This window comes from Prorops nasuta, unplaced genomic scaffold (assembly GCF_024137725.1).
Source record: "Prorops nasuta isolate Cenicafe-Biocafe unplaced genomic scaffold, Cenicafe_Pnas_1.2 PNAS00001, whole genome shotgun sequence".
In the NCBI taxonomy this organism is placed as follows: Eukaryota; Metazoa; Arthropoda; class Insecta; order Hymenoptera; family Bethylidae; genus Prorops; species Prorops nasuta.
In genome coordinates this window covers 19,171,320-19,183,145 of record NW_027116798.1, presented here as the reverse complement: position 1 = coordinate 19,183,145, position 11,826 = coordinate 19,171,320, and the positions used below count along the sequence as shown (strand labels likewise).

General features: G+C 33.3%; 2 protein-coding genes across 2 annotated transcripts; one reads left to right on the top strand and one right to left on the bottom strand.

The window, feature by feature from the left end:
• Positions 1–4,212: 4,212 nt before the first annotated feature.
• Positions 4,213–5,196, bottom strand: LOC136773962 (uncharacterized). Its single transcript, XM_066727970.1, has one exon. The coding sequence runs from the start codon at positions 5,194–5,196 to the stop codon at positions 4,213–4,215; it is 984 nt and encodes a 327-aa protein (XP_066584067.1).
• A 3,858-nt stretch (positions 5,197–9,054) lies between these two features.
• LOC136773955 (uncharacterized) lies at positions 9,055–11,168 on the top strand. The gene is made up of 2 exons (XM_066727959.1): positions 9,055–9,876; positions 9,963–11,168. Exons 1-2 carry the CDS (start codon positions 9,055–9,057, stop codon positions 11,166–11,168), a joined length of 2,028 nt encoding a protein of 675 aa, XP_066584056.1.
• Positions 11,169–11,826: the final 658 nt, after the last annotated feature.

Below are 11,826 nucleotides of genomic sequence, written 5' to 3'. Positions count from 1 at the left end.
TAAAAGCTACAGACCAGTCTCAATCGTTTTAAGCTTAAAGCGTAACGCACTATCTGGTTTACAATATACAGATTTTTGAATAAGAAAAGAAAAGAGACCAGAAAAACAAGAGAATTGTAATAACAGTATCAGTAAAGTGTTGTTATTGTTGTGCTGAAAAAGTTCGAAGAATATTAAAAATGTACGTTGACTTTCAAGGATTCAGATTAGCAGATAAATCATTTATTATTAAGGAGTTTGCTATTTTGGATAAAAATAAAGTTGGGTGTTATGTATTTTGACCTCCCTTTCCATTTAATAATTTAAGTGTTGAAGAAAAAAAAACAGCTAGATGGTTAACAAAAAACCATCATGGTTTTATTTGGTCTGACGGATACATTGATTACAAATACCATAAAAATATAATAACCAAGTATATCAAAGAAAACAGTAGAGTTGATGTTTATACGAAAGGATCTGAAAAAGTTACTTATTTAAAACACATTGTAGGTAATGTAAATGTTTATGATCTAGACGATTATAAGGATTATCGAGTGAAAGATTATATCAACGAAAATCTTCCACAATGTATAACTCATTCTGGTATTTGTGCTTTAAGAAATGTATATTTGTTTAAACAAAAGCATAATTACAATTTTGTATTTATATATATGTATGTTATAATTATCATAATAAATACTAAATAACTTAGTGTTAAAATAATAATAATAATTTTTCCTTTACCACGTGTATAGAGGATATTGTTCTTTCTCATTTACATTTTTACTCATAGATATAAATATATAAGATGTAGTAGACTTAACTGAAATCACGAGTTTTTTTACTTTTTCTATCAGTTAACAACCTTCAACTTCATTATTCATGCTTGTTTAGACGGTAATTTAATAAGATATAATAGACTTATTTGGAGTCAATGAGTTACTGTATTTAATTTTAATTTTTTTCTGGCACGTGTATAGAAGATAATAGTTTGTCAATTAACAATTTTTTTTTCTTTTTCCAATCAGCACGTGTCTCTACAGTTTTTTTTTTGTTTTTTTTGAAGTCAATGATTTAATGAATTCAAATATTCATTTTTTTCTCGCACGTGAATAGAAGATACTAGTTTGTTAATTAACATTTTCCTTTTTTTCTTTCAACACGTGTGTATCTCTACAGATTTTTGTAGATGGGACTCACCGTATAAAACAAGATGTTTGGTAGATTCGATAGTTTTAGTTTTGCTTCACGCAAACAGTTTACATTTTAACAAGTGATAGTACATTTTTCAACGAAAATGCAGTGCGGATACATTATGTTCTTACTTGTTGGATTTATTTCAATTATAATAAACGAAAGTAGTCAATATGATAAATTTATGATAGATTTTTTGATAAAATTTGGATATGTTAGTAAAATTAATAATAGTTCTAAAGCAGATGAATTAAATTGGTTGAAATATACCAATGAAGAAATAGAAACTGGTATGACGTTATTCAAACAATACTATAATTTAGTGCATGAGAGTTCATATAATGAAATAATTAAATCTATGAAATATGACAGATGTGGTGTAAAAGACGATGTTTTGAATCTTAATCAAGAACAATTGAAGTGGAATAAAAAGAAATTATATTGGCATTTTATTTTGGGATTACCAGAACAAATTGATACTACTGTTGAAGTATTTAAAATATGGAGTAATATGACAGGTTTAGAATTTAATCATACTAACGAAAAACAGTATGCTGATATAGTTATATCGTTTGAATATGATAATCACTATTATAAATTAGAACCAAACATCAAATGTTCTGGTCATTTAGCAGATAATGTTTTAGGAAATGCTTTTCTCCCTGATAAAGATAATAGTCCTAGAGAAATTCATTTACGAAAACGCATAAATTGGTTTTATGGTTTGGGGGATATACCAGAAGAAAAACCTAGTCTTTTTTATGTTTTAATGTATGAAGTTGGTCATACATTAGGGCTTTCTCGTAATAATGAGGGTAGACTAATGCAATCTACTTATTTATTTTCTAAAAATACTAATGATAACTTATTTAATAATATTGACATATTAGATTTACAAAGATTATATAATATTGAAAATAATGATAATGACAATCAAGAGGTTGATAGAAATATAATTTCTACTACTATTGCTCCTTCTGTTAGCACTACTAAACTAACTACTATTGCTCCTCTTCTATAACAACTAAACCAACAACTAGAAAAATTAAAAAAATCTTATTATCGTCCTAAAAATGAAATACCACAAAAATTTGATGATGTATGTGAAACATCGTCTAAAGATTTTGTTTATTTAATTACTGATGGTACACTATTCATTATGTACGGAAAATGGTTTTGGCACTTTGAAGTTCATAGAAATAAAAAAAAAGATATTATAGAAATGGAAAATTAATTAGAGATTTTTTAACATTTTTACCGAGTAATTTTACTAGAATAACGGCAATACATGAAATAGGTGTTGGTAAAATAGTATTATATTCAGATAATAATATATATATATATATTTGATGCTCTTACTAGAGAATTAGATTCAGGATATCCAAGATCATATCAATAATTATTAGGTAATTATGTTAATTATGATAGTGTTAAAGCAGCTGTTTTAACAAATTCTGGAAAAGTTTATATTTTTTATACTCCTAATTATGTAATGGAATTGTCCAGCTGTGAAGTATTAAAACCCAACAAATTCACCACAGTTAAATCAGTTTTTCAAACTGAAATAAATTTTTATCAAAACTTTACATTATTCAAATATACAAATGGAAAAATTTATATAATACAAAATGATATGTATAAAGCCTATGATGAATTCATGGGTATAATTGTAAAGTCAGATAAATTTGATTTATCATTATTTAATATTGAATGTTTAAGTATCACTTTAGGTGAAAAATTAAAAACTCTTATGGTGAGGATGCTAACATTTTTTGGAGATGATATCAACAATTATCATAATCTTAAAGGAAATTATTTAAACGATGATGTTAATAATGATAATAATGATGAATCATATCAAAGTATGAAAGGAGTATCCTTCGATTCTGCACGTGTTAAGAGATTTAATTCATTTGCCGAAGTGCAAAAGTATAAAATTGATCAGATTAAGAAAAATGAATTATAAGACAACAAAAATTTCATTAAAAACTAGTCAGTAATCGTTTAAGCATCAAACATGAACGCTGTTCCTCGAGAGTAAGTAAAAAAAATTAAAAAATTGTCTTTTTTATTATTAATTACAGATATTTTTGTTTAAAGGAAACCGATTCTTATTCTGAGCAGGCGATATCCATTAACTTCAAATGATTATGAATATTTGGAAATTGGTATTAAAATTTCAAATATTCAAAAAGCTACTATATCAATCATCCTTAGTCATATTGCAACAAATGACTTCATTGAATTTTCCGAAGAAACATGGAATGAGGTCTATAATTATCGTGAATATATTCATAAATTTTTTGATAATATACCTACACCAACTCTTCATCTACTTAGTGATGATACATCAATAGAATTGTTGGATAAAATTGATGGAATTGGAAAAAAAGTTAAATTTAATCAAGTAAATAGTGTTATTTATGTATCAAGTAAATTTTGTAAAAATATGTTATCTCTTTATCGTTGTATTAATATTACAACTCAATGGTTACAATTTAATTTGGATACAGTTTTAAAACATTTCAGGATTCTGTAAAAATTGCTCGTTCTGCTAAGTTTAAAAATTGTATTCTTGAATTGATTGAAAAACATACAATTTTTAACAAATATTCTATTGTACAAAACGAAATTTTATATTTTTATTTAAAATCAATTGTATTATATTCCAGAACAAATTATATGTAAACAATTTTTAAGTGAAAAATGATTTTAGTGTATTTAATAACAATTGTTTTATATAAATATTGTAGTATTATAAAATAGTATACGTTATAAACTATGGGGTAATTTGTAATAAAAACTATTATTTTATAATTAAAAAAAATCTTAATTTTATTTATTCATTTTTTTGATAATATACAAAATATATTCAAAAATTACATTTTTTTACAATTATTTTTTTAGAATTTTTATTTAAAATCTCTCTCAGGTACTAGACAATACACACATTCTACGAGGATGTTTTCCCTATCCTTAATCTTATTGTTAGTAATTTTTTTATTTTTCATTAATTTTATTGTGTAAAGTTATAATTTATTATGTAATTTTTCTAACAATATTAGTTAGTGGACTGTATTCAACTTTACGATCGTATAAAATTAAACAATAAGCGCTAGTATTCAAAGGTATATCTTTTTTACATTCAAAATCTATTCTAATATCAACAGTACCATTTTTAATGGATTCAACTTGACGTGAACAATCAATGACAATTAAAAGCGCTATATTCTTAAATTTATTAAGAGTTAATAAATTATCCTCTTGTAATCCGTAATAAACAGATTTAAATTTTGAATACATTAAATATAACAAACTAAAGTTATTTTTATCAAAGTCTATGTTTAAGTTGTCGTAAGGATATGATTCAGAGTTAAGATAGAGATGAACGTTTGATATATTACAATGATCAAAAATATAAGATTGATTTGATATTTGATCTTTTCGATTTGTTTGTAATGCTAATATTATAAAACGTGGTTTTTCCAGTTGAGTAGATGCTTTCACAGCCCAAGTATGTTTGGTTGATGATTGTAAAAGAGGATATTCATATAAATTCCAAGTTCGATAGTTCATAGTAACAACATTTCCATTTTCAACAAAACGTAGAATTGCTAATTTATTCATTTCCTCCAGTGTAATATGCGGTATTTTCCATTGAATTTTAGTTAATTCAATAGATGCGTTAACTTTGGGTTTATCATACCCAGAAAAGAGAGAATTCAAATCGTTTCGAGATCGAATTAGTATTAATTCGTGTCGGGCATTTATTACAATATGATTGTAATCTTCGCAAAATCCCAATAACATTCGTAATGGTACACAAAAATTAAAAAATAATTTTTTATCACTCGTTGTATATTTTAAAGCATCATGACACCAACCTGCATTTTCTATATAATTTTTATTAATACTGCCAACTGATAGATAATTTTTAATAGATGTTGTAATCCCAACATTTCTACATTGATCTATTTCAACACCATCCAATTCATATCTAATCTCATCGAATAGAAATGCCATACAATTATTATCAAGAAATACTTCATCTTTACCTTAGTCAGTTCTTGTTACTTTTCCTTCTATGTAGAGAAAACTTTGACTTGGTAATATATATAGATCTTGATGTTGGATTGGAATTCTAATTTCATCATTGTTTCTTAAATTGGTATTGGCATAAGGATTATATCCATGAATTTCAATATTTGTTATTCGATTGTCCAACACGGGTGATTCTTGAATGTCTAGTATGTCGATCATTTTTCACAATGTAACCTAATGATTGTAGAAATGTAATATTTGATAGATTTAAACCTCTTCTACTAAGTTGTTCCTCCGATTCACGAGTTGCTCCAGGAATGGGAGTTGAAAGATGATGTTTTTGATTATATATAAGCATTTTACTTACGCTTCTTTTTAATATGTCATCGAACAGTAATTTCTTCACCACGAAAATTAACTAAATTATCATTTTGGTTCAAAATACGTATAATTAAATGATTTATAATTTTTTGAGTTACCGGGAGATATATTACATTTGGTGGTACCTCAACAATTTTATACCCAGGTGGTACAATTGGTGCAAATTCATGAATTGTGTGCACTAACGATCCGTTGCTATAGGCTCCTGTTGTAATACTACAGCTTATTCGCAAAATGTTCACTTTATTAACGTTAGTAGGAAAGTCTGATTTATGCCATTTGTTTGCCAAAATTGTACGTTTAGTAAATCCAAGTAAAGATCCGATACTGTTGGATTTTTCAAAATGTTTATCATAAATGCAGAAGATTTCACTTTTTAAAGTTGTATTATTACCACGTATTGTAATTGGATAATTCTCAATATTGTCTGGATTTACTTCATTTGCTGACGGTGATTCACGTAAAAAATCATTCAATGCTTCTATTTCGTACGAATCATGAGGAATATCTATATTCAAATTATCGAAATAAAATTTATCGTTAGTTGCGTCAATATTTGGTATTGAATTAAAAGCTTCAAAACTAATTAAACCAAGTTCATAATCTTCATCATTTTCCAATTCAATAGATGGAAAATAATAAGATTCTAGCTGTGAGTTTGTATCGTTTAATGTTAACGTTATGGACATTTTAAAGAGACTGAAGAAATATATTATGATAGTTCTATATATTTTCACGAAGAAACTTAATACAAAGATGACCACAATTTTTTCAGAATAATGGTGATATTGTTTATAATTATATACGATTTTTGTATTTTCACCAAAATAATCTATTAATTCTTTCGGTGGTTTTAAATTTCCAAACGAATCAAAATATTTAATATTATCTCCATTTTTTATATATGCAACCCAATTAGTACCAGATCCTTCTTTATTATCCAAATTTACAATTGCACATTCTTTCTTACGAATTTTTTTAGGTAGATTTGTACGCATATAAACACCTCGAAATCCTGGTAAATTTTTTAACTTTTTCTCCAGATATATATTGGTTGTTACGTCATTTATTTTTTTTTCTTCTCCCTCTGTTTTGTATTTGTTTTCTTAATCCACGACCTCTCTTATAAGGAGCCAAATAAAGCCCTTGTCCTTCAATTGATTTATTATGACGCTTTAATTCTTCCAATCGTTTTCGTGCTGCATTAGCATCATTCACTGCTTTACTAATACTAGCAGCACCATCAGCTAATGATCCAAGGGCTGAAAGACCTGCTAAAATAGGTGCTAAAAATGGTAAAACTCCTCCTCGTTTTCCACTTGGAATAATTCTCTTCTTTCTCTTCCTCTTTACAACACCCATACCAAATTTTCTTTTTGTTTTCATTGCTCCATAGACAGCTAAAGTAGCTGCACGTTCTGAAAATTTAGCGTCTTTAGCAGTTATACGTTTTTTTGCACTTTCAGCAAGAATTCGATCAGCTTCGTGTCGCTCTTTCAGATCACTGATTTTTGAATATGCAATGTCATGCTCTTTACAAGCAGCATCAAGTTGATTAACACTACTGTCTCCTCTTGTTAATCTTTTGTTTAAATGTGTATCTGGTACACAAAATTGATACCCAAGTATATGTAATTGAAATGGAAGAGCATTAATAACACTATTAACTAGTCCTCTACCTCTTTTTCCTTTTGTTTTAAAATTTGACATTCACGGTAATCTTTTACAGCTGGTGTAGGACCATCTATATGACTTCGTGACCACGGTTGATTATAATGTTTTGTACACGAACGATATTCTATAATTTCATTATCATATTTTATATGGTCAGGTAATCGATTCCACAAAAATTTTATTTCATGTGAATAATATTTTGTAAGAATCACCTTTGGTACATACTTTAATTCCTCTTCTGTCAAATCACCAATACGAGAATCAATCACTATTATGATCATGATTTAAACTGACTGACTCACTCTCTTGAGTGCATTCTCTATATATACCCCTCAACTAACCTTGAATTGTAGTATAAAGTAAAAATGAATTTTATAAAGCAAAATCTACGAATACCAGTTTATAATTTAGATAATAAATATTCAACAAGTGCAGAAGAACAATGAAGACATGGAATATTATTATCAAATACTATCAGAGCATTAGTATGTGGTCCATCAAATTGTGGTAAAACTAAAGCAGTTCTTGCACTTCTTCTCATTCCTCACGGATTACGCTTTGAGCATGTATATGTTTATTCTAAATCATTAAATCAACCAAAATATTGTTTCATACAAAATGTTTTTAATAATCTAGAGCAGGGCTCGGAACGGCTTGCAACTTTCGGCTGATTTCCAAGCTCTATCCCCTCCACCAAGTCACGTAGGCTCGCAGTCGCTGGTCTTAGCTGCGCGCGCAAGCCTAAGCCAGGTGCGGCGCACGTAATTATTATGGTTCAGATAAAACACGTGGCACCAAATTAATGTTTATCAGCAATAGTATTATTGTTTATGGTGAAAAAATTCCATATGAATAAAAATGTTACATTAGTATAAATTATGTACCATTTTTAGGCTTAACGTCATTTTAAATTGTGACGCTACTGTCTATCCCAAGGGATGGTGTAGGCGGGGAGGGAGGAGTGATTCCCCCCCACCGCTTGCGTTCGCGTCCCAATAGGCGACTTCCTATAAGACCCGGGCGCCTTCGATGTAATTATTTAATAATTCCCGAATATTTATTGGTACAGAGGGGGTTCTAACCCTCGTACGCGAATATAGGGGGTGGGGTGCTAATACACTAACTCGCTAATTTCGATTGAACTCTCTTTATTATAAAATCGGTGCTTAATACAATACCCGATCCTTCGCACGTGGTATAACGGTGTTACGCGAGGTCCTAAATGTGGGCGCGGCCTAAGTCGTGCGAACGCGGCTGAAGCCCCGATGACGTAGTAGTTAGCCCCGCGCTCGAGCCACTAGTTGGCGTTCGCGGCAGTCCCGCCGAGTCGCGCGGTACTCGCGCGCCTCCGGCGGATTCGTAGGCTAACCACGACGCGACGTTACGCGGATGGGTCTGTGGCGACAACGCCAACGACTAAGGGTGCCAACTGTCAAGTATTGCCAACCCACTCACTGACTTGGCGGCGCCACCGTGGGTCAAAGGGTTCGGCCTTGAACTTGGGTATAAAAGGACTCTCCCTGGCCGGCAACGCTCTCTTCGAAATTAACATTTCGGCTTACGCGATTATCTGACTAACAATGAGCAGAACAATTTGTGCAATCATCATTATAAGCATTGTGATATTCAATTAATAAAACTGAGTTCTTCTGAATACACTTTATTGAATTCTTTACATTGTGGAACACACCCGTGATACCACAAATTGGTGACCCCGACGTGATCGGAAGAATTCTGGAAGGAAAAACCGCTGAAGAGGATCTTCGCTGACCTCGTGGAGCTGGGATGCCGAACGTGCCACGAACTCCGCCATCTACGGATTCAACGGACTCGCTCATCATTTTACCTCAAGCCGGACCGGCAAATCAAAACGAATCTCAACCTGCAAGAATGGAACAAGGATTGAGCGACTGCCTCCTGGACACGGCCGCACCAGCATTCAACCCAATGGAACAGCTTTACTCCGTGGGCAAGCACGTGCTCACACCATTTATGAACGATGCGCCTGATTTATGGTTCATCATGGTGGAAGCGGAATTTGATGCGGCGAGAATCACCGCGGACGGTACAAAATACTCGGCCGTTCTTAGGGCTCTGGACAGGGACACCTTGACGCTGCTAACCGATGTCCTTAGGAAACCGTCTCCAAAAGACAAGTATTTGAATCTGAAAGAGGCAATCATAAATAGGGTTGCAGAATCGCGCACCAAGCAGGTGGACAAGTTACTGACGAACCTTGTGCTTGGTGACAGAAAACCCTCGCAACTATTGCGCGAAATGCGTGACCTGGCGAAGTCAGAAGTGAGCGACGACATACTCCATCAGCTCTGGTTAGAGCGTTTACCGGCTCACATGCGTCCTCATCTGCTCACTTCAAGCAAATTGAATCTTGAAGCAGTAGCTGAAATTGCTGACCGTATCATCGACACGTTTCAATCGTCGTATGTTCTGGCAGCATCAAAGTCGACACCGGGAGTTTCAAATTGTAACCTGGAAAGAAAAATAGATGATCTGCAAGCCCTCATTTTAACGTGCATGCAGGAAATAAAAGACCTAAAGGCCGGGCATAAAGTGCTCTTAGAGACGCAGCTAATTCAAGGACAAGATGTGTATCGAGAGCAAACCGCGCAAAGAAACAGTAGGCATAGGTCCAAAACACCAACAAGCTCACGGCTTTGTTATTACCACCAAAGGTTTGGCGAGAAGTCGAACAAATGTGTCGAACCATGTCTACTTCATGCGACCTTCAAGAAACCTACGGGAAACTAGTTCAGCCATCGTTGACTGGAGTTCGCAACAGTGGCGAGGTCAATCAGATCTCCAAGGAACTCCGATTATTCGTCCATGACAAGCAAACAAATGCTAAGTATTTGATCGACTCAGGATCTGCTGTGTCCATTATTCCGGCAAATAGGATTCGGATTGTCGATAAAAAGGATGATCTAGTTCTTTATGCAGCCAACGCCTCGGAAATTCCGACTTTTGGTAGGAAAACCTTGAAGCTAGATTTGAACCTGCGAAGAGATTTCATTTGGACATTCATAATAGCAGAAGTACCAATGGCAATAATAGGGGCGGATTTCCTAACTCACTACAATGTGATAATTGACTTGAAGAATCAGAGGTTGATTGATGGAACGACTAAATTGACCTCCAAAGGGGAAATTCTCGAAACAAGTCATCACAGTGTCTCGACGATTCACTCAGGTACACAGTACTCGAATCTATTAAATAAATATATTAGTGTCACGCAACCCTCTCCTAAGGTAAAAATTGGGAAGACAAATTTTGCTCATCGCATAATTACGACTTGCCAGCCAGTCTCACAGAAGTTCAGAAGGCTGTTTGGTGAAAAGGCAGTGGCAGCACGAAGAGAAATACAGCAGCTGCTTGATATGGGAGCATTACGTCCATCAAATAGTCCTTGGGCTAGTCCAATTCACCTGGTGAAGAAGAAGGATGGCAGCTATCGCATGTGTGGTGACTACAGAGGCTTAAATGCAGCAACAGTTCATGATAGTTATCCACCACCACTCATCCATGATGTTTTCCCAATGTTACAAGGGAAAACCATCTTTTCAACCATCGACCTGGAAAGAGCATTTCATCAGATACCAATGCACGAAGAGGACATTGGAAAGACAGCAATCACAACTCCTTGGGGACTTTATGAGTACCTGGTGATGCCATTTGGCTTAAAAAATGCCACACAAACCTTCCAGAGATACATCAATCATATATTCAGAGACCTGGAGTTCGTATTCATATATGTTGATGATATCCTGGTGATGTCGGACACTGAGCAGCAGCATCAAGTCCATTTGGAAAAGGTTTTCGAAAGACTGCAGCAAAATAACTTCACAGTGAACCTGCAGAAGTGTAATCTAGGTAAAAAGTAGGTTAACTTCTTGGGATTTCGCATAGGAAATGAGGGGTACTCACCAGCTACAGAACGTGTACAACGGATATTGGATTTCCCAAAGCCTTCAACAGTTATGGAGCTGAGAAAATTTTTGGGCATGCTGAATTATTACCGGAAGACTATTCCACAGGCAGCACAATTGCAGGGACCACTCACAAAGTACTTAACCCAGTCCAAGAAGAATGACAAGACGCCAATCAGCTGGAATCCTGAAGCAGAACAGGCCTTCGAAGATTGCAAGGCAAGTCTGTCTAACCTCACCCTGCTCAGATATCCTTCAGCCACGTCAGAAGTTTGTCTGACAGTAGATGCCTCTAACACAGCAATTGGAGCTTCACTCGATCAGCTGGAACATGGAACATGGCATCCAGTTGGATTCTTCTCCAGGAAGCTAAGTCAAACAGAACAAAGATATTCCACGTATGACAGGGAGCTTCTGGCAGTATTCGCAGCCATCAAGTACTTCGAACACTTGCTAGAAGGTAGATCTTTTAAAATAAAAACTGATCACAAGCCACTGACACATGCTTACAGTAAGAAACCTAACCAAGTCTCCGACAGACAGTTAAGACAGTTGGAATACATTTCCCAGTTCTCAACTGACATAGAGCACATCAAGGGAAGTGATAACGTGG